Source organism: Priapulus caudatus, unplaced genomic scaffold, assembly GCF_000485595.1.
Source record: "Priapulus caudatus unplaced genomic scaffold, Priapulus_caudatus-5.0.1 Scaffold34, whole genome shotgun sequence".
Lineage (NCBI taxonomy): Eukaryota > Metazoa > Priapulida > Priapulimorpha > Priapulimorphida > Priapulidae > Priapulus > Priapulus caudatus.
Window position 1 is genome coordinate 571,598 of NW_014577095.1, and position 23,276 is coordinate 594,873.

Here is a 23,276-nt window from a genome sequence, read left to right on the forward strand (position 1 = left end):
TCACTAGGGACTGGCGTTGTATATATATATATATATATATATAATATAATATATATTGTAGCCTGTAGGCGTGTGCAGATAGTGATGAGCGCATGCGTACGCATATGCACTAGAATTAAACTTAAATTTTAAACAAACAATGATAATTAAGATTTATCAATCAAACTGTTAATAAAATAACAATAAATTGCAGATATAGACAGGTACAATGCATTACTAGAATAAAAACTTCCCAAACATTTATTTTCAGTTGTTAGCGATTATATACATTTGTGCACTCTTGCAATACATTCATTACATGGTCCAAGTAGATTTCTGTAGTTTCATTTTTTGCAAGTGTTATGTGACATCATAGATTTCTGTAAAATCAGATCAATAAATCCAAATTAATTTGTATACTCAATTTCCCATTCTTTAGTTCTATATATATATATATATATATATATGTTGTATAATATACTTCATTATTTCTTATATTATTTCTTATATTATACTTCATATATTGATTATTAAATTAAATTACCAATTCATGTAAAACGTGGTAGTTGTCACTCATATATCGCGTTGCCATAAATCAATATATCACCTCACTTGATAGCATATTGATTTGAGAATTTATCTCTGAACCGCTTGTACTCGAGCGAGTTTAAATCGTTTGCCCGACCTTCTTTATCGCCGAACTGCTCAGCACTTTACGCTCAAGCCGTGATCGGGGCGTATTCGCTATCTCTCTCACGTTCGTTAACTTTGTCTCCTTCGACTTCTTCCCCTTCCCCTTGCCCTTGCCCTTCGCCCTCCGTCCAAGCGTCAGGTCGATGCCCGTGCCCGCCCTCCAGTTCACGCAGCAGCGCCGGTGTCCTGCCACTCGGGCGTCGCGGCGTGGAGTCGTCGCTCCTCCTCGCGCTCGATGCGCGCGCGATCCTCGCGCTCGCGCGCGGCCGGGCGCGTCGACGCACATGCGGCTCGTAACGGCAATGCCTCCTCGCGTGCCAACGGCCGCGACGCAGCGGCGCGCGGCCGCGGTGCTTCACGGGCTCAAACGCGCCGACGAACGGATCGCGCCGTGTCGCATCGACGACAGCAGCTCCGTTCGAACGTGCGTCTCGTCCTCGCCGCGATCCAGAAACGGCAAGATCGTGTCGGCGGCTGACGACGCGCCCGCCGGCAGCGGGTTGCTGCCCAGTCGACGAGGTCGACGCCGAACGAGAGATGTGGCGCTCATCGCAAGTTCTCTCGCCGATGCTGTGTGCGTGGAGACTTGGCACCGTCGACATGCTGCCCGACGACTTCCTCACACATTTCCTGCGTGCCGGTTTGCCTGCCTGTGGTGGTCGAGCTGTGTATTTAAATATTTGTGCAAGTGTAGCAGTACTCGTTGTAGGGTCGAGTGCACTGTTCTCCACATGTATTCTAGGCTTCCAGACTTCTTCCGTCACCTGTCGGCTCTTTCGGCTTGAATTCAATCTCGTCTCTGTTGAAATACAAAAAATACAACAGATTTACAATGTACACCTATTCGACAGCTAAAGAGTATGTCAATGAATACTGTATGTTAAAGCTCTCGCTGCAGCTTTAAGTTCACCTCATATACAGTCACATATACAATACAAGTGTACTGTACTGCACGTGCGTGCAGTGTGAGGTCTTGATCGTCCTGCAGCCAGTGTGTTATACAAGCTACATGTAGACTTAAGAAGCGATTAACTGCAATTTGAAGAGGTTTACCTTAGGGGTCGCGAATGTCTGCTTCATAACCTTCCTTCTCTCTACCTCTTCAAAATCACCATCATCATCGTCATCACTGTCTTCTCCATTTTCTTCCCCGGGCTTCACGCGAAGAATTCGTAGCTCTGCATATTTCTTTCGTGCAGCCTCAATTGCCTGTTTGACGTCAATCGCTTTCTTCAACATATCCATGTTCTCCAGTCTTTGTGATAACCGTATGAGAAGAAGACAGTAAGGTGATATCATGACATTAACCTCTGCTCAAATTCATCTACAAGCCTCACTGTATCACTTAGATTATCTAGATATATACACGGGATTTTTTCACATTTAATTAAAAAATCAAGCAAAAGGGAATCAAAGGGAACCAATAAGGGAATCAATCTTTACCGTAATCCACTCAGCTACGGCTGGTTGCAGTTTAGTATTCAGCATCTTGAGCAGCTCATCAGCAGTATTGATTATGTCTGTGTTCGGATTGTTCGTGAATCCCATGGCAACTCGGACTGCCCACGCTGAATGTCAATGCTATATTTGCTCTGCATGCCATGGTGTCTCAGCAGTCTTCTCTCTCTTCTGATTCCTCCATGTCATCAAGTTCTCTATCCGTGGGCGCCATCTGTATTAGCTTTATTGCTATGACCATCTTTTCAGCCACGGCTGGAACTGTATCCGCTGCCGCTGAATCATCAGGCGACTCTGTTGAAGTTCTAGACTTCTTCATTGCAACACTTTTGCAGCTCCAGATCACAAGAGTCTTTATTCAGTCCCGATGGCCCAGGAAGTGGTACATGTCCTCATACATGTTTCACCCATGTGTGGCAAAAGCAAGCTAAAGCGCTGTCCATCTGTGTCAAGCAGCTCTGCACAAATGAACAGATATGCAGAATTCAAAGTAATTTTCAACTCCCCACCCACCCAACACTACCCACAGGAGATAGCAATCAGAAAGTGTCAAGTCTACATACTGAGTTTTCCTAACTATAGCCTTCATCACAAAACCAATGAATATTTTAAGTTGCCTCACATGTCACCACATTGCATTGCTATATAGCTTTATTATTTTATTCTAATAACATATGTTTCTCCTAATATTTTCCCATACAATTAAGCGTTCTTGCCTAAAGGACAATACCTGTATCTGTGAATTAGGTCAGTCATTTGTTGAGAAATAACTTTTAACTTGTCCCGAAGCATGTTCTCTGTCTGGCGTCGTCGCTCATCTCCCGTTTGTTGTTCACCTATGCTCTGGCTGTGCATGTCTGTGAAGTTAATACCTTTGCATTCTTTGAGATTAGTTGTATCCAACTGGAGTTTTTTGTTAAGCTTCACCATATTCATTCCACTGTATAATGTATAACAAAGGCACTCATATTAAGCTGGAGGCAAAGGAAACATCTATTTGACACAGAACTATCACTGTGATAACTGATATTCTTTTAACAGTAGCCACTATACTCTACAAGTTTTTATAATCAACGTCATATCTGTATATTATAGATATAATGAATTTTTTTTTTAAATCCAGGATTCTGAGAACTACGTCAATCAAAGGCAGGAACCTCAAGAGCACCTGTGCACCTAATAGTAGATTTGACGTCAGATCAATGTGGCAGCTGTATGATAGACACAACATAGCTAGACATAATAAGTCGCCAATAATAGTGAGGTGGCAACACTGTCTCTCAACTCTACTACACTTCTCTATTACACAATAAAACCGTTCAGCATCCCACACTATGATAGATCACGGCCGGCATAACATCAAATGCAATTACACGACATCCTTACATTCAGTTCCAGAAGATCGAGCCTATGTGTGTAGCCAATCGCTTGCAACGCGTGCATGTGGCGAGAGATGGTCTACACAGGTATACAGCTAGTGGTGATGGAACACTTGCGGGAGTACATACAAGTGAAGATTGAAAAGTGTAGTGACATTTCATACCTGGTGACGGCTGTCAGGCACCGGATCCTCAGGGTCATGGCAGCTTCCTTTTGGGGCTGGTAAGGGATTCTCACAAGTCAGTCCCCGCACATTGCTCAAGAAAGAATTGGAAATCCTCAATCACCAGCTCTCGGAATGCATGCGACCTGTTGAACAACTCATCCACGATTTGGAAGGCTGACAGTCGCATTTCTGCACAAACAAAATACATTTTTTAAATGATCCATTAATAGGACATAATTATTTATGTGTATATAGTAAAGTGATTTTCTGACCACACAACAAAACTGTAATCATACTCTGTGCATATATATATATATATATTATATATCTGAGCTAGCTCTAGTACTATAGCCCGCGTTCATTAACTGCCGCAAGATATTCCTGAGCATGACTGCCACTGGCACTGGATTGCTCTAACATATTGGTTCGTGACGTGCTGTAGCCTAGCTGTAGCCTGTAGGGGATCAGTATGACAGTAATTTCATTTTGGCACAGATCACAAGTTAAGGCACAATCCTAGTTTGGGAACAAATTAGTTTTTGCGCATCTAAGTAGTTATAACACATACGTAAAGAATCTGAAACTTTCAATGTGTACCTGTCAAAACTACAGATGTGGCTGGATCGATGGCAACTGGAATGTACAGCTCGCACAAGAGACAGTCTGATTCACGCTACAGGGGAGGACCGACGTCATTCCTGCAGACAAGAGGCTTTGGCTGGCTCATGGAGGTCGATGACACGATAGATGATGAAGAAAATCCATTGCTGTGAGCAGCTGCTATAGTTAACGGACATGTGATAATCAAGTTTGTCAAATTTGTTAATCTGAGAATTTATCAAGATCAGGAATCATTTGTTGTAACCCATTAATACTGTGAGCCGCTGCTAATTATGTAACTCATCATCAGCACATTCGTTAATATATTTGCAAGATTTTATCAGGATTAATTTTAGAGGAATTATTACAAGAAATGTTACAAATACTATATATACAATGATGTCACATTTACGTTCTGACTGACAACATGGCCCTGCACTATAAATTACTAAGTGATTAACAAGCACTTTACTGTAAATGTGTCTTGCTCCGGAAACCACACAAGAACCCGGTTGAGGGGAAAGTGAGCGTATATCATCAACAGTTGATTAATTGTGAAATGCTTATTTATTTGCAGAGAGGAGCTGGACATCGATTTGAAGGAGATATTCTACAAGCTGCGCTGTGTTCTGATTCCTTTTCCATTCGCTGGCTTCAAGCACCAGGTTGTGAAAGACAGTCCAGACTTTTGGGGCCCGTTGCTTGTTGTACTGCTCTACTCTCTTGTGTCTCTCTATGGACAGTTCAGAGTACGTACTAAGTATATTATTATATTCCTATTATATATACCAATTCATGTAAAACGTGGTAGTTGTCACTCATATATCGCGTTGCCATAAATCAATACATCACCTCACTGATAGGCATATTGATTTGAGAATTTATCTCTGAACCGCTTGTACTCGAGCGAGTTTAAATCGTTTGCGACCTTCTTTATCGCCGACCTGCTCAGCACTTTACGCTCAAGCCGTGATCGGGGCGTATTCGCTATCTCTCTCACGTTCGTTAACTTTGTCTCCTTCGACTTCTTCCCCTTCCCCTTGCCCTTGCCCTTCGCCCTCCCCGTCAAGGTCAGGTCGATGCCCGTCGCCGCCTCCAGCTCACGCAGCAGCGCCGGGTCCTGCCACTCGGGCGTCGCGGCGTGGAGTCGTCGCTCCTCCTCGCGCTCGATGCGCGCGCGATCCTCGGCGTCGCGCGGCCGGCCCGCGGCGTCACGCGGCACGATGCGGCCGTGGAACGGGCAGATGCGGCGGTCGCGGCGCGTGCACAGACGGCCGGACGGCAGCGGCGCGCGGCACGCGTGCTTCACGGGCTCAAACGCGCCGACGAACGGGATCGCGCGGTGTCGCATCGACGACAGCAGCTCCGTCGAGACGTGCGTCTCGTCCTCGCCGGCGATCCAGAAACGGCAGAGATCGTGTCGGCGGCTGACGACGGCGCCCGCCGGCAGTGGGTTGTCCCAGTCGACGAGGTCGACGCCGAACGAGAGATGTGGCGCTCTCGCGAGGTTCTCCTCGCGATGCTTGGTGCGTGGAGACTTGGCACCGTCGACATGCTGCCCGACGACTTCCTCACACATTTCCTGCGTTGCTGGTTTGCCTGCCTGGGTGAGGTCGAGCTTGTATTTAGCAGATAGTTTGTGCAAGGTAGCAGTACTCGTTGTAGGGTCGATGTCACTGTTCTCCACATGTATTCTAGGCTTCCAGACTTCTTCCATCACCTGTGTCGGCTCTTTCGGCTTGAATTCAATCTCGTCTCTGTTGAAATACAAAAAATACACAGATTTACAATGTACACCTATCGACAGCTAAAGAGTATGTCAATGAATACTGTATGTTAAAGCTCTCGCTGCAGCTTTAAGTTCACCTCATATACAGTCACATATACAATACAAGTGTACTGTACTGCACGTGCGTGCAGTGTGAGGTCTTGATCGTCCTGCAGCCAGTGTGTTATACAAGCTACATGTAGACGTTAAGAAGCGATTAACTGCAATTTGAAGAGGTTTACCTTAGGTGCTCTGGAATGTCTGCTTCATAACCTTCCTTCTCCTTTACCTCTTCAAAATCACCATCATCATCGTCATCACTGTCTTCTCCATTTTCTTCCCCGGGCTTCACGCGAAGAATTCGTAGCTCTGCATATTTCTTTCGTGCAGCCTCAATTGCCTGTTTGACGTCAATCGCTTTCTTCAACATATCCATGTTCTCCCCAGTCTTTGTGATAACCTATGAGAAGAGACAGTAAGGTGATATCATGACATTAAGCTCTGCTCAAATTCATCTACAAGCCTCACTGTATCACTTGATTTATCTAGATATGATACACGTGGATTTTTTTCACATTTAATTAAAAAATCAAGCCAAAAATAAGAGAATCAATCTTTACCGTAATCCACTCAGCTACGGCTGGTTGCAGTTTAGTATTCAGCATCTTGAGCAGCTCATCAGCAGTATTGATTATGTCTGTGTTGTCGATTGTTTCGTGAATCCATGGCAACTCGGACTGCACCTGAATGTCAATGCTATATTTGCTCTGCATGCCATGGTGTCTCAGCAGGTCTTCTCTCTCTTCTGATTCCTCCATGTCATCAAGTTCTCTATCCGTGGCGCCATCTGTATTAGCTTTATTGCTGTGACCATCTTTTCCAGCCACGGCTGGAACTGTATCCGCTGCCGCTGAATCATCAGGTCGACTCTGTTGAAGTTCTAGACTTTCTTCATTGCAACACTTTTGCAGCTCCAGATCACAAGAGTCTTTATTCAGTCCCGATGGCCCAGGAAGTGGTACATGTCCTCCATACAGGTTTTCACCCATGTGTGGCAAAAGCAAGCTAAAGCAGCTGTCCATCTGTGTCAAGCAGCTCTGCGCAAATGAACAGATATGCAAGAATTCAAAGTAAATTTTCAACTCCCAACCCACCCAACACTACCCACAGGAGATAGCAATCAGAAAGTGTCAAGTCTACATACTGAGTTTTCCTAACTATAGCCTTCATAACAAACCAATGAATATTTTAAGTTGCCTCACATGTCACCACATTGCATTGCTATATAGCTTTATTATTTTATTCTAATAACATATGTTTTCTCCTAATATTTTCCCATACAATTAAGCTGTTCTGGCCTAAAGGACAATACCTGTATTTCTGGAATTAGGTCAGTCATTTGCTGAGAAATAACTTTTAACTTGTCCCGAAGCATGTTCTCTTGTCTGGCTCGTCGCTCATTCTCCCGTTGTTGTTCACCTATGCTCTGGCTGTGCATGTCTGTGAAGTTAATACCTTTGCATTCTTTGAGATAGTTGTATCCCAACTGGAGTTTCTTGTAAGCTTCACCATACTTCTCATTCCACTGTATAATGTATAACAAAGGCACTCGTATTAAGCTGGAGGCAAAGGGAAACATCTATTTGACACAGCAACTATCACTGTGATAACAGAATATGGCTTTGCTGGAACAGTAGCCACTATACTCTACAAGTTTTTATAATCAAGGTCATATCTGATTAATGAAATTAATGAATTAATGAATTTTTTTTTAAATCCAGGGTTCTTGAGAACTACGTCAATCAAAGGCAGGAAACCTCAAGAGCACCTGTGCACCTTAATAGTAGATTTGACTTCAGATCAATGTAGGCAGCTGTATGATAGACACAACATAGCTAGAAATAATAAGTCTGCCAATAATAGTGAGGTGGCAAACCTGTCTCTGCAACTCTAGCTACACATTTCTCTCAAGCACATAACAACAGTTCAGCATCCCACACTATGATAGATCACGGCGCATAACATCAAATGCAATTACACCGACATCCTTACATTCAATTCCAGAAGATCGAGCCTATGTGTGTAGCCAATCGCTGCAACGCGTGCATGTGGCGAGAGATGGTCTACACATGTATACAGGTAGGTGTGATGTAACATCTTGTGGGAGTACATACAAGTGAAGATTGAAAAGTGTAGTGACATTTCATACCTGGTGGACGGCTGTCAGGCACCGCATCCGCAGGGTCATGGCAGCTGCCTTTGGGGCTGGTAAGGGATTCTCAAAGTCAGTCCCCGCACATTGCTCAAGAAAGAATTGGAAATCCTCAATCACCAGCTCTCGGAATGCATGCGACCTGTTGAACAACTCATCCACGATTTGGAAGGCTGACAGTCGCATTTCTGCACAAACAAAATACATTTTTTTAAATGATCCATGTAATAGGATTCATAATTATTTATGTGTATATAGTAAAGTGATTTTCTGACCACACAACAAAACTGTTAATCATACTCTGTGCATATATATATATATATATATCGCATAGAAGTTATCCCGTACACACATCAGTGTATCATTATTGCACATGTGCTATCGAGTTCAACTACTGCCACTGGAATGACAACTTTGACGACATGATTTACAAATCGTGGCGATAAATACACGTTGACTTCCATTGCAGTATTGGCATTGCCAGTAATGCGGCATGTTACAACAACTTGTCTTATGTTTTATAAATTCTCACATGCGTAACCTGAACATTATCACAAGTCGCAATATGACAACTAGGCCTATATCAGTATATGACACAAGTAGTGTACCTGAATGTGGTTTCTCAAGCTCAGTCCAAAGTAAGTGAAACGTATGTTTTACGTTGTCGTCTGACATCCTGCATGTTTTCTTTATTTTTGTCATGACTTCTTGGTCCAGTTTAGGTTCTCCCGAATTAGTAAGTTTCCCAACACAGAAACTCAGTAGTTGTAAATCTTTAACATCCATGTTACTGTATACTAGTACTACTACTGTACTAGTACTACTAGTACTACTAGTAGTAGTACTACTCAGGACAGTAGTTATGATCAGTGACGAGTTGAGTGGTGAGTACCTCGACTGTAATCTATCTTAAGAATACGAACACTGGAAACGAGGAATTGTCGATCAACTTTGTCTCTTTACTTATTCGGCATGGTCTCTTAACTTGGAGCTCTTACATGCTAGTAATGTAACGGGAGACCTCAGTGAGTGAGACACCGTCAACGAGTGATCGAGTGATTGAGTTTTCAGCAACAAGAATCAGCAAAGGTTCCGTGTGAGTATAGATGGGTAACACGTCTCTTTACCTCCTAAATCCAAAACCGGTGCAAGGTAAGGTGCGCAGCTAAGAGCGATTGTTGACAGAAGAACATCCCGCTACCTGGTGGTAGGGAAATGAGTGAAAATTCTCGTTTGTAACATGGCGATGTCTATGTGGCAGTAATCTGTAATCTGTGTGTGTACTGTATGTGTCACTATCAGCCATGCATCCAGAATTTGTTCCATCTGATGTGAGAAACAATGGACCTCCTCCGGACGAGTTTACATTTGTTTCCACACCGCTTTCTCCCGGTACAGAAAAAGTATATGCAGTTATATCATGAGGCGATTTTCGTCATGCTGGCCGGCCTTGGCTACTTGTACTACTACTAGTAATACTAAATACTATTATTACTAATACTAATAGTAATAGCTCCAAGAAACGCCAAACGGTCTTTGCTAGGGTTAGAAGACGTGTGTATTGACGTTAGTCACACAGCCTGGTCGGGCTAAGCCCGTATTAGGCCAATATTAGGCCTATAACTATAAGTATAAGTATAATATCAGGAGCGTATAATGACAAACATTCACAACAATTATAATTCACATCGAACTCGTACGACAAAAAGTAGTGAAATCAGTACCAAATCGTTGTCTTACTCCTTGGTCATTATACGCTCCTGATAAAATGTGGCTGACTCCTTACTCCCCTGACCCAGGAGTCAGGCTTTGACTCAGGGTTGGCTAGTTTCTAGAAACGGTCATACATTGATAGACTGAATCGAATTGAATACTGGTCGGTACTCGGGGTCAAGCTTCCTACTAGTAGTACTTGTAGGGATACTGTAGAACTACTAGTAGTACTACTACTACTAGTACTAATAATTAGTCTAATAGCTCTAGTACTATAGCCCGCGTACAGTTGCCGCTGGCCGTTGCAGTGCCAGCGGCAGTTAATGTATGCGGGGTATAGTACTAGAGCTAGCTAGCTTCCTAATAATTCATTAACTGCATTAATCTGTTCCTGAGCTAGCTCTAGTACTATAGCCCGCGTTCATTAACTGCCGCAAGATATTCCTGAGCATGACTGCCACTGGCACTGATTGCTCTAACATATTGGTTCGTGACGTGCTGTAGCCTAGCTGTAGCCTGTAGGGATCAGTATAACAGTAATTTCATTTTGGCACAGATCACAAGTTAAGGCACAATCCTAGTTTGGAACAAATTAGTTTTTGCGCATCTAAGTAGTTATAACACATACGTAAAGAATCTGAAACTTTCAATGTGTACCTGTCAAAACTACAGATGTGGCTGATCGATGGCAACTGGAATGTACAGCTCGCACAAGAGACAGTCTGATTCACGCTACAGGAGGACGACGTCATTCTGCAGACAAGAGGCTTTGGCTGGCTCATGGAGGTCGATGACACGATAGATGATAAGAAAATCCATTGCTGTGAGCAGCTGCTATAGTTAACGGACATGTGATAATCAAGTTTGTCAAATTTGTTAATCTGAGAATTTATCAGATCAGGAATCATTTATTGTAACCCATTAATACTGTGAGCCGCTGCTAATTATGTAACTCATCATCAGCACATTCGTTAATATATTTGCAAGATTTTATCAGGATTAATTTTAGAGGAATTATTACAAGAAATGTTACAAATACTATATATACAATGATGTCACATTTACGTTCTGACTGAACAAATGGCCCTGCACTATAAATTACTAAGTGATTAACATGCACTTTACTGTAAATGTGTCTTGCTCCGGAAACCACACAAGAACCGGTTGAGGGGAAAGTGAGCGTATATCATCAACAGTTGATTAATTGTGAAATGCTTATTTATTTGCAGAGAGGAGCTGGACATCGATTTGAAGGAGATATTCTACAAGCTGCGCTGTGTTCTGATTCCTTTTCATTCGCTGGCTTCAAGCACCAGGTTGTGAAAGACAGTCAGACTTTTGGGCCCGTTGCTTGTTGTACTGCTCTACTCTCTTGTGTCTCTCTATGGACAGTTCAGAGTACGTACTAAGTATATTATTATATTCCTATATATATATATATATATATATATATATATATATATATATATATATATATATAATATATATATATATCAAGAGCTAATAGATACCTAGAGTGTACAACGGGAAAACGGGAAAATAGTGCTATTTTACGGCAATATTATTCTACTTTGCCTGCGAGTCTAGAATAATTTTATGGTATTGCATTAAGCAGAATTCTTGCTCTCTAAAACAATACAACCGCTTGTCAATACGATACTCCTAGGCTGAGATATTGGCTCGTAAACTTCCCCTCCCACAGCGCCTTACGGCGCCTCGCATCCACAATATTCACTATCCTTCTCGCCTTTTGCGGTTAGGAAATCGCTTCGTGAGAGTTCGGTTTTTTCCGCGATAACTTTATGAATGAACGGCGTTTCGGTTATCATCGGTGACTTTCAGGGGCATTGCCTATACCCTTATCTCCCATTATCTTTCCTAGCATGGTTAATGCCCGTCATGATGGAGCCGGCAATGATTTCTAAATTAAGTCTCATACAACGCAGCTCAGTTACTATATGGTGTAGTAAGAGTACCAAATTTGGCATGTGACATCAATTATCAGCGCCCGAGCGGCGACGGAAAACGATAGCCAGACCCGCAAAAGGCGAGAAGGATAGTGAATATTGTGGATGCAAGGCGGGGTGAAGCCTGTGGGAGGCATGATTATGCTCCAATATCTTGGCCTAGGAGTATCGTAGAGACAAGCGGTTGGTCTTATTTTAGAGAGCAAAGAATGCTGCTTAACGCAATATCATGAACTTAGTCTAGAACCGCCATACAAAGTAGAATAATATTGCCGTGAAATAGCACTATTTTCCCATCGTCCCGTTGTACAATCTAGTATTTATTACTCGTATAGTATATATATATAATATATATAATATATATATATATATATATATATATATATATACAAGAGGCTCTAACCCTAAGCATCACCTAAACTGGAGATTCTCCAGCCTGGACCCCTTGGCAAACTGGAGACCACACTCTGAGCGCGTGGATCGCGTATGCCGATTACGGGTGGGGTCCAGGGGCCCGCCTTAGGGATGCTCCTGGATTTTAAGGGTTTTTTTACTATTGAAAGAAGCTATTTTTTACACATTTGTTTGATTCATTTTATTAAAGAAACAAAGTGAAATAGCATCTGTAGATATTGCTGACCTTAATTCTGTCACTTTATTTTTTATTTATCACTTTATTTAACACATTTTTAAATTTTTATTTTGGCGGGAGAAAACAAAACTTATGCGGGTGAACGGGAGATTTTGGGAAAATGGCCCCAAAACAGGAGATCTCCCGCCCAAATCAGGAGAGTTGGAGTCTCTGTATATATATGCATGCACACACTCAAGTATATATTTTCTTTGGTACACGTTACAAACATAGCTGTGATAGTAGATGTGTTAATTATCTCACTAATATGGGTTATCTCTAAGACAAACACATTTGAGTATGTGTATAATTAGGATGCTGGGCATATTTAAATTGCCAATCACTCTGAGGTATTTTGTGATGAAATTGTGTAAAACTGCATGTGGAAGCAGGTGCTAGCTTTTTTATTCTAATCAAGTGTCATCATATTGAGATGTTAAATAATGTTTCAGGTTGTTTCTTGGATCATCACAATCTGGGTATTTGGCTCTATCATTATATTTCTCCTGGCAAGAGTTCTTGGCGGTGAAGTAAGTACTGACACTGTCTATGCTATTCCTTCTTAAATCATTTTTATTTATTTTATTTTTAATATGATTGATCCATAACACATGGCAATTGATTGAAATTGGTGGAAATGTGGAAACTTAATCATCTTTAAATTATTTGACATGTAAAAACTTCAGTTATGCATATTGCTAGTTACAGAGGTGTTTATTATTTGCAGGTCAACTATTCTCAATGTCTTGGGGTGATAGGTTACTCTTTATTACCACTTGTTATCATAGCATCACTGCTGCCATTCGTGGCAAGTTATGCCATCATTGCCATGTTGCTTAAGGTAAGAATGCACCTGTGAGTACAGTAAACTAAATATAATGTCTCTTCTATGAATTCGGACGCCTTAGAAGTGTATATGTAAAGATATCCTGCTATGCATGTTGCATATTGTAAACTCAAGGATAGAAAGCTTGCTACAGAGCTATAGCTGCTACTGCTACTTGATGTTAGGGGATTAAATTTGCTAATCTTTACCATCTCTGGCAGCACCCCTGCCAATATCGCAGGTGTACATTGTATTTAATTTGGGAGGTACGTCAGTGAACTTGATGTTTTTCGTTTGTTTGTTTAGATTGTGGGCGTGACATGGGCATCCTACAGTGCTGGCTCACTTCTCTGTGGTGCTGAACTTCAACACAAGAGGCTGCTACTGTTGTATCCAGTGCTGCTGCTATACATCTACTTTCTGTCTCTCTACACAGGAGTATAGAACCAATGATGCTGTGTTTTGCAGCACCATGTTGCAACGTGACAGTGATAGAGATAAATCATTAGCATGTGAGCTGCTTGCCTTGGATGAATCTGTTGCTAGGCAACTGAATGTTAGAGCCCAGGTGATGGTGACAATGACTTTCATCTGTAATGGGGAAGTTTAGCTCTCAGAGAGCTGGGATTGCCCCTGTATTGGGTCTCTTTATAGGCATTGGCCCTATATTTGCCAGCTGTTTGCCATACTGGTTCTTAAACAACGTTTTGACTGCTGGGTTCATTTTTAGAACACAGTGGATCCTTTTGGAGAGGAGTACTGTAAGCCCCACATTTGTAGGTATAGCAAAACAAGTTATTGCTATATAAATTTATATAGGCTGGTAAGAATGAAATTATTTTTGCAATCGTACACTGATGTGTACAGATATAATAAATTCAGCAACTAACTAATTCAGTACAACATGTTATGACATAATCTAAATATCTCATGTTTGTTTTCATAGTAATAAGAAAATTAATAGTCATTATAATATACCTTGTAGTTGCCAGTTCTAGGGCATGGTAACATTTCATTGAAAAAGCAAATTCTGTTTTTATGCATTACACCCCTCTTGTGAGCAACAAGTAGCAAACTTAAATTCAAATGTTTGCAATAGTGTAAGTGACTTGGCTATGTAGTTTTCAGTCAATTTACACTGATGGGGGCTGGTGTATCTACATTAGCTTGCTGGGGGAAACTTCATTTATGGAATCTGGGATTTCAAATGTGTTTATAAATCGTGTAATTTTTGTGAATATTATCTATGAATGAATTAAGGTTATCATGGTAAATATTCTAGCTATGATCAATCGCATTCAAAGTAATGATTGTCACTTGTTTGCATCTCTATGATATTTACTGGTCTATCCATAACATTATGTATTGTATATGTAAATAATTATGTTTATAGAACAAAGGCATTGGTCATTTAGTTTTCATCATTTATAAAAGCAGCACAATACAAGCAAAAGTATTGGCTATAACACACAGGTATTTTTTAAATCAGATATTTAGATATCTGTATTATTATATTGAACAGTAAATACCAATATGTAGCATAAATAAATCACATTTAAACTAAACTGAGCAACAACGAAAATAAACTTGGGCAATTCACTGCCTTACTCGCCAAAATCTTCACTTCAAAGGCAGAAATGTACAGGTAAATTAAAAAAACCATTTAAACGGTCACCGTTTAGCGAATGACCGTTATGTGATCACGGCAGTTACTATTATCTACACATAAAGCCTGGCGCACACGTTACGGTTTTTCCCGTACGAATTTCCGTGACCGGAGCATACCAAGCTGGTTTGATATCTTGCGGTAAGAACCGCACGGATAAAATCGGACCGTAGCGTGTGCGGTATTCAACGGGAAAGCCCGGTTACACGGGTACCCGCTACACGTAAATATTCGATCCCACTCGATCGATCACTTCGATCGATAAAGATACAATGAGTATGTATACACCTTACAAGTGATCAGACTTTAGTATACGACCTGCGCAAAATGGAATGCGGCAAAAATAAATGCACATTATAGCATAGTGGGAAATCTTTAGGTGTATAGAGCGCGACAACATTGCAGATCTCAGACCCGAGCGTAATGATGAACATCTACCCGTCACCTATTTTAGCACAGGCGATAAATGTCTGTAGCAACCAAAATTATTACTCACAACATGTGCATCCAACAATGTAATAGTTCACCTGTAAGCGCTGTCAAATTACAATCGATTGTTTATGATATGTATTATTGCAAAACGATTACAATGCTCAAGGAAATGTTTCTCTCACCACAAGATGCGTCTCTCTCATCGTGATGTCGTTTCACGTACAGAAATCTTTATATCACATAACCTTACATATTTATACCTTATATTTTTTTAGAGAATATATCACGCAGTACATTCAGTGATGTACCGTATCATTAAAAATGGATAAGAGCCACATCCATACCTGATACCTAGATCCAAGAAACGGTAATACATTAAAATGCGTATTAACGTTAGTCTCGCAATTTGGTCAGGTTACCTGATACCATCATACTTGAAAGGTAGTGTGAATTGTAGCGTATTTTGCACGAAGGTATCCACACATCGCGCTCGCATTCGACATAGCGGGGAGATAGGGCCTACGTGGAGGCTTCCCGTGGGTTCTTACACAAATAAAGCAATACAAAATGATAATATCCTATAGAACTGCTTCCTACAGTGAAACCTCTATGGCATCATTGTGGACAAAAGTCTCGACCGACATGCTCGTCTGTGTGCTCTACAAAAGAAATTCATCCGATGTCATTAACATCCGACGAGAGGTCAGTAACGTACAGAAATGAGTTCAACTCTTTTGCAGTGTGTACTGGTGGGCCTTCTCCAAACCTCTTTAAGGGACATACCAAAATACAGTGAACTAAAAAAGTTAGTATTTAGTATCCGAAGACTGTAGGGTATATAACGATACTCCAACTTTAATTCAAAAGAGCCTAGAAATTAATGCACGCGGCGCGTTGTTTGAGAACAGAAGCCACTGCTGCGGTTGTATAGCGACTACTGCATGGTGAGAGCTCCGCAGGCGAAGCTGACAGATGAATCATTCAAGCTGGTGCACTGCCGATCCTGCGCGTACTTGAGGAATCTCAGCGTCGGCTTCTGTTCGTTATCGTTGTTACGACGCAGCGTATTGACGGCCTGCGTAAACGCGACGTAAAAGATGTACAGGAACGACTGCTTATATCGCAGTTTAAGAATATAATGGCCTAAATGAAGCGTGATCAGAGAGACGGCTCAATGATACCGTCTTGTATTCCACAGCCCGTATAGACTTTTAACTTCACAGCTGCCTCGAACTACTAGAGAGATAGGAAATGTGATTATACACTCATAAATTCAGGGAGGAACAGTTATTTTCGGGACGCCGTATTTGATCATTTTACTTATCTGGGAACCGAGAGATACTACATAATTTTTTTTGGGAAATCAGAGGCCGAGTTAGAGAAGTTAACCGAGATACGTGAAATCGAAATATCGATTTTAATTAACTGGAATTGGAAACTGGGAATTGACACCTCCGTCCACTTTCGTCTATATACTAGCTATAGGCATGCGTGAGAGCATGCGTAGGTGTACAGGCAGCATTTGAAAAGTATCTATGAGGATTTTACAATCTGTCAAGGCGATTGGGAGGGCCAACAGACATGGGTAGGTCGTATTGAGGCACATATTTTTCAAACTGAAACAAGTATTGACACTTACGCTGAGTAAAATTCCAATAGGGATTCGCCCACATATGGTGTTTTTATAGGTTTTTAGGTAGTTGTCAAAGGCAGCTGGATCGAGTTTCTCTATCAAATCCATTCCCTGTAGACATAGATTAAACACAAGTGTTTCTGCGTTGTTCTTATAATAATAACACATTTACTACTCCAGAACACAAGCACGTACATAACATAGTATATTACTTTCATCATTAACCGTAGCAATGGTATATATTAACATAATAACGTTTCTCTAACACTATACAGATATTTGCTACCAAATTTCTCAGTAAGGGTAAATTCTCACCATTCTGTCAAGATGCTCAATGAACTGGTAGATCTCTCCACGGGACTCGTTATAGGGAGTATATCCGAATCTCCTGCCTGTTAAACATATAGTTGTATGTGCCTGAATTACGCTATGCTTTATGTCACTCTGATTTTACTAGTTATTTATTAACAACTAATAGTGTCTATAATAAAATGCGGAACAAATGATACCGCACTATACTGTCACTGCACTCACCCCAGTGGCAGAAATCTGACGAGATGACAAACAGGTTTTCAGGATTGGCAAGGTAGGGAGCAAAGATCTCCCCGTACTTCTGCTGACGCGCTAGATTCAGATATCCGACAAACACTGGTACAATAGTGAATGACCCCTCGTATCTGCCAGATACAAGTAAATGATTGTAATGAATATATCAGGATCATGTTTGCTCATCCAGGCTTTATAGTATAGAGAATGACCCCTCGTGCCAGGTAAACGACGATAACCAACATCTTAGCATCATCATCGACCGCCGATGTTTCTGAGAAAAGGTGGCTTCATTAAACCAGACCTACCCCCATGTCTTTTAAGTGAAATTTATTAGATTACGGACTGTGATAACTCGGGGACTAAACTACAAATCCACGTACTCCACTCCACCGGGACCGATCTCGCACAATCCTCGTACATTAATTCTGGTAATCGATCAAGCAAAGGGGTAACAAAATCCCGATTAGAAAAAGTACCCAAATCGAGCGTTAGAAACCCGTGCAAAATTTGTCTAGAGCAACCTGCGTGCCCTGCGTGTACGTTGATAATGGCACCATACTATTGATGGGCCTGTTGTCAGAAACGAAGCAAGACTTAACATTAGCCTTAACATTAACTTTTTCTCATTAGCACTATCTACCTTTCCATGACTTTTGCGATGAAAGGCAGCTGCATTTCAATGCTGTGTTCCTTTTCGTCTGTGTGGCGTGACACCGTCACAAACAAACGAGTCGCTTCGAGTTGTTCATAAACTGTAATTATAAAGTTGTGAGTCAGGTGTCGTCCGTGAGCAACATTGAGGAATACGCATTGATTAGCTACCAACATTTTGCATGTTATTTTCTCGTTACTTTTTGAGTTGCTACCATATGGTCACCGTCCATATTATGCTATATAAGCGTTTGAATGTGTCTGTGACTAACTCAAGTCTTGTAAAAGTCTCCTTTCATACAATTCCGCTATCGTCCACTCCAATCCTCATATCTTAATAATTATTTTCAGTCTCTGTTCTTCCGCCACGCATCATCTTTTATCGTGTCTATGGCGAACTAATCCTATCTCTCGTTCCACTATTTTTCTTGATCTCGCTTTCGATTCCCACCGTTAAATTTCCACCATATCTGAACGACTCTACGAAGTCTATATACCGCATCCCTCACATCTTTTACTCTACCGTTAGCGATATTTTCTAACTTACTTATTTAATTATCTAATGTAGTGTAGTATAGGCATGGGTTTAGACTGTGGGTAGGCGTCTATAATAGGCAAGTACGTAGGATCATTTGGGGTATCGCCGGCCTATGAGGCGTTTTTACCTAAGCGAAACCGGTAAATCGGTTTCCTAAATCACGTGATCAGCGGTTTGGTGAAAGCGCTTTTGTTACATAAAAACAACGCAAGATGGCAGACCAGCGAAATGATTTGCAGAAGAAATTTATCTTTTTCGTATTGTGTCAGGAGCTAGGTACTAAAACTAGTTCTCAGGCACTCGAAATTTGTAGAAAGTTCTGTAGTAACAATTTATTAGATGATGTCACCGTTGTAGAGTACCTAAGGGCCGGACACACTAGGCGATTAAATCGGGCGATAAAATCGGGCGACAAAATCGCCCGATTCTATCGCGCGAGTCGAGTGTTGAACACACTAGGCCGATTAATCGGCGATTAAATCGCTCGGTGAATAAGTTCCGTGCGATGCATGTGCACGTAGACGTGCTGTGCTGTGCGTGTGCACGTACACCTGCGTGCCCATTTATGCGTTGCGTGGCGTTGTGTATGTATGCTAAACGAGCGTGCATGCGTGCGTGTGTGCGTGCGTGCGGCGTGGGCGTGCGTGTGTACAAGTACAGGGCGTTCGTTGCGTCACGTGCGTTCGTGCGTGCGTGCGTGCGTGTTGGCACTTACACGTGCGTACATGCGTGCTTGCGTGTGTACACGTGCGTTTCGTGCCGTGCGTGCGTGCGTGTGCCACTTACATCGTGCGTAACATGCGTGCTTGCGTGCGTCGTGACGGTACACGTGCGTGGCGTGCGTGCGTGCGTGCGTGCGTGCGCTGCGTGTGAGCTTACACGTGCGTGCGTGCCGTGTGCACGCTTCACCCTGCCGTGCATGGTGCGTGCGCTACGTGCACTGCGTGCGTGTGCAGCGAACACGTTCGTGCCGTTGCGTGGCGTGCGTGTGTGCATGTGTGCGTGCGTGCGTGTGTGCATGTGTGCGTGCGTGCGTACGTGGTCGTGTGTGTGCAAGGCTACACGTCGTGCGTCGTTGGCCATGCATGGTGCACGTGGACGTGGCGTGACAGTGCGTGTGGCACGTACAGTGCTGCTGCTGCTTGGCGTTGCGTGCGTGTGCCACGTCACACACGTGCGTGCTGATGTCTGCGTGCGTCGTGCGCACGTACACATGCGTACGTGCCGTGGTGCCATCGCTATTTACATGGACATGACATACTAAACATGAAACATCGCCCTTATTACGTATGAACCAAGTACAGTATCATTGAATAACTCCTGATTGGCTGATGAATTGCTGCAATCGCGGCGATGTTATCGCCAGGCGCGGACACACATAGCGATGAAATATCCGGGCGATAAATCAAAACGTTTGATCTATCGATGAACTCGCGCGCGCATTGCAAGTGGACACGTATCTAGGCGATTTAAAGGGCGATTCCATCGCCCGATGTAATCGCCGATAATCGCCTAGTGTTGTCCGCGCCGCGATTCAACATCGCCGATCGTACAATTCAATCAGCCAATCAAATTGTTCAAGATACTGTAAAGATAGAACCAAACTGATAGAAACCATAAACCCCGTATAGTGATTTCATTCGCGACACAGTGATCCAGATACGAACCAGAACATTTCGCTGCCAGATTCCGGCTACGATTAATCACATAATTGTTACATTTATATAACAGCTATTCCGCAAATGTGTGAAAAATTTGGTGGAATCACGTGCAAATCATTGCCGCAGCTATATAAAGTTCAAAATAACTATAAGTATATGTAATTAATAATAGAATTAATGGATATGTAATGATTATATAATCCGCCATATAATTGCGCCTACTAATATACTCGTGCCCACCGCCATATAAGCTACAAAATAATGTACCACATGCACCGCGTAAGGCCTAGGTGCAGTGTCGAATATATGATGACAGGGTGCACTGCGTCAAAGCGCACGCAATCTGCAAACTGCAGATCACGACGCGGAACGGACCGTTTCTGGCAAAAGCAGCAGACTAGTTTTGTCACATTACCCTACTGCTAATTTTAATCATGTTATGTTTGTTATTATATTACAGGTTGAAGGGGAACGTGTTGAAACTAATTACTGTCAGCATGGGCCTAAATAGCTGGTCAGTAGTAGTCGACAATCACACATCCATTCGCCTACAAGCGCGTGTTGGTATTTGTGTACTACTGTGCCACTAAGATCCCTTGCATTGAGGATGGCGATTTCTTTGGAATTGTGTGAGCCTCGTGTACAATATTATGAGTATTAATTAGTCAATATTACAAGTTAAAGATAAGGAATGATGATTGTAATTGATCTTAGAGCATTAAAAAAATGTTGTAGAAGGCATAGTAAAAGTGCACCCAATATTTCAGACAAAAATGCCTAATTAATCCATGATTTTTTTCTCGTATTTTTTCAGACAACCTGCTCTAATAGTAATGATCAACCACCTACAGAAAGAATTTATAAAATGACCATCTGGAGCGGACATACATAATTTATTCAATGGCTTTCAGTGCATGTACAAGGAATGCTACTGTGCTAGGAGCCTTTTAGATGGACACACTATCCTATAAAAAGTCCTAAACAGGATCCTGAACATAGTAAACGAAAGAAATTTCATCGATAAACGTATCCGCTATTTGCAATCATCAAATGCGTGTTACTTATGTGACAGCGGTTGGTCCAGGGTAACGCCACGATTCGCGTGTTTTTAAAGCAGCCGACTCTAGCTATTCAATGCCAGACAGAACACACAAAGATGGCTTTTTGTCGCCTGAAAATAGCCCATCTTGCTTGAGATTCTGCGTATGAACTTACTGACATGTACTCACCCTTCATAGCGATAACGAAATCGAAGCAAAATTGAAAAGCGGCCTATAATTACAAACATGTGCTCTCACACGATGAAAAAAATCGGAAACATGCTTCGGCACTATTAAAAGGACGCTTTCGCAGACTTGAAATTACATTGCACATGCATAAACACACATTTCTACAATAAAGTTTCTGTGCTTCGTGATCCACAACATATGTTTCTGCTAAGCATATGACATGCGTTGACAGAAATATCTGGCAAGAAAGGACGCCAGAATACCACTGACATGCATGACCAATGGCTGAAGAACTACGTAACGACAAGGCATCAGGCTATTGCGAAACGCCAGAGCTATTCTGTACTGCTAGAAAGTTAGAACGTGGATCCCTCCTCGGGTAGGTCGTCAGCTCAGGTCTACATATAACTAGCCCACCAGAAAAAACCGCCGGTATTGTGCATTGCTACGCCGGCGTTGCATAGGCATGCGCCTAATTGTTACAGATAGCCTGCTAACGTTGATGAATGCAATTGCTTTCAACGTTACGGCGTTTGCTAAGAATAATTAGATAAAAACAAAATGTAAAATGTACTTGAAGCCGTACTCAGAATTTTTTATTTGTAATGCATTTTTAAAATAGATTCAATACTTTAATTTACATGTAGATAGTTACACTTTATGTACAATGTGGTTTCAATATAATAACTGTTGGAAGTTATTCAGAGACATGCTAGCATATGTTAGTAAAGAAATTTCTCAATTTCAGTTATGGAGCCTAAAAAAGTATTACATAATTTTATGGCAAAATTACGCAAAGATGTAATGAACAGTTTGTTATCTTTACAAGATCTGCTAACTAAAACCTGTTGTGGGTGACCTAAGCAATCAAAGTTTCAACAATCAACTCAGTTACACAAATTCGATCACTATTCTGACTGAAGAAACTACATGCGACATGTACTATGAAGAATCTCAAAAGACTGCTCAGCGTGTTCGATTTTTCAAATGACGAATGGCAATTGCTACCTGAAAGCCACATACCCACAGATAAAACATTATGCACGGCTAGACTTTCTTTTTTTCTTTTACTTTGCTGACATATCCTCAAACACTTCTTTGTGCCGGCGTTTAAAATCTCATGACGCAGTCAGGTATGCCTGAGTAATCGATGTTGGCTTCTTAAAGTCGATACCGATGAGGAAGCTAAGAACACATACATTTAGCATGTAGGGTACCGCGAAAACTGGGTGAACATGCTGCTAGGTTGTTGTTTTTCCCATTCCAATTTCAATAAAATCGTTTGAATGGGCTAATTTGGTTTTCTCATCTGTGTTATGCGCCTGTTAATTATGAGTAACTGCCTATACAACTTCTGCATATTTGAAGAAAACAGAAAATGCCAAGAAACAGAAAATGCATGTAACATTGAATTTAAAAACATCCCTCCATTAGGCTGTCGTCGTATGCTAAGGCGCGTTGATCTACATGCTACCACATCTGCTACAATCTCTTATAACTTTCTTAAAAAATTCTTCAATCTTT

The 23,276-nt window shown here is 41.8% G+C and overlaps 3 protein-coding genes across 8 annotated transcripts in view; 1 reads left to right on the forward strand and 2 right to left on the reverse strand.

The window, feature by feature from the left end:
• Nucleotides 1-14,794, forward strand: part of LOC106817434 (protein YIPF4-like) — a 15,703-nt gene extending 909 nt beyond the window's left edge. Inside the window, exons 2-6 of one of the 2 annotated variants that reach the window (XM_014822099.1) lie at nt 4,289-4,445; nt 4,854-5,025; nt 13,020-13,097; nt 13,295-13,408; nt 13,700-14,794. In XM_014822099.1, coding sequence (XP_014677585.1) covers nt 4,289-4,445; nt 4,854-5,025; nt 13,020-13,097; nt 13,295-13,408; nt 13,700-13,837 — 659 coding nt within the window. In that variant the 3' untranslated portion in view covers nt 13,838-14,794. Of the gene's footprint in view, nt 1-4,288; nt 4,446-4,853; nt 5,026-11,285; nt 11,368-13,019; nt 13,098-13,294; nt 13,409-13,699 lie in introns of those variants that run through there. The other variant, XR_001395056.1, reaches the window with a different exon arrangement.
• Nucleotides 481-9,075, reverse strand: LOC106817388 (UV-stimulated scaffold protein A-like). Of its 2 annotated transcripts, XR_001395048.1 has the most exons (7): nt 8,865-9,075; nt 8,254-8,444; nt 7,417-7,629; nt 6,665-7,141; nt 6,287-6,504; nt 5,074-6,033; nt 481-531 (listed from the first exon to the last, which is right to left on the reverse strand). XR_001395048.1 is itself a non-coding variant. In XM_014822056.1 (6 exons), the coding sequence occupies exons 1-6, from the start codon at nt 9,040-9,042 to the stop codon at nt 5,130-5,132; spliced, it is 2,181 nt and encodes a 726-aa protein (XP_014677542.1). In that variant the 5' UTR covers nt 9,043-9,075; the 3' UTR covers nt 5,061-5,129. The 2 variants fall into 2 exon arrangements, 1 of the variants encoding a protein (XP_014677542.1); XM_014822056.1 differs by lacking the exon at nt 481-531 and having other exon boundaries at nt 5,061-6,033.
• The window catches only part of LOC106817402 (protein MEMO1-like), a 32,602-nt gene continuing 24,084 nt past the window's right edge, over nt 14,759-23,276 (reverse strand). For all 4 annotated transcript variants that reach the window (XM_014822084.1, XM_014822077.1, XM_014822070.1 and 1 more), the window contains 5 exons: nt 18,314-18,425; nt 17,659-17,801; nt 17,440-17,516; nt 17,131-17,235; nt 14,759-16,566 (listed from right to left, as the gene is read on the reverse strand). In XM_014822084.1, coding sequence (XP_014677570.1) covers nt 16,426-16,566; nt 17,131-17,235; nt 17,440-17,516; nt 17,659-17,801; nt 18,314-18,425 — 578 coding nt within the window. In that variant the 3' untranslated portion in view covers nt 14,759-16,425. The remainder of the gene's footprint in view (nt 16,567-17,130; nt 17,236-17,439; nt 17,517-17,658; nt 17,802-18,313; nt 18,426-23,276) is intronic.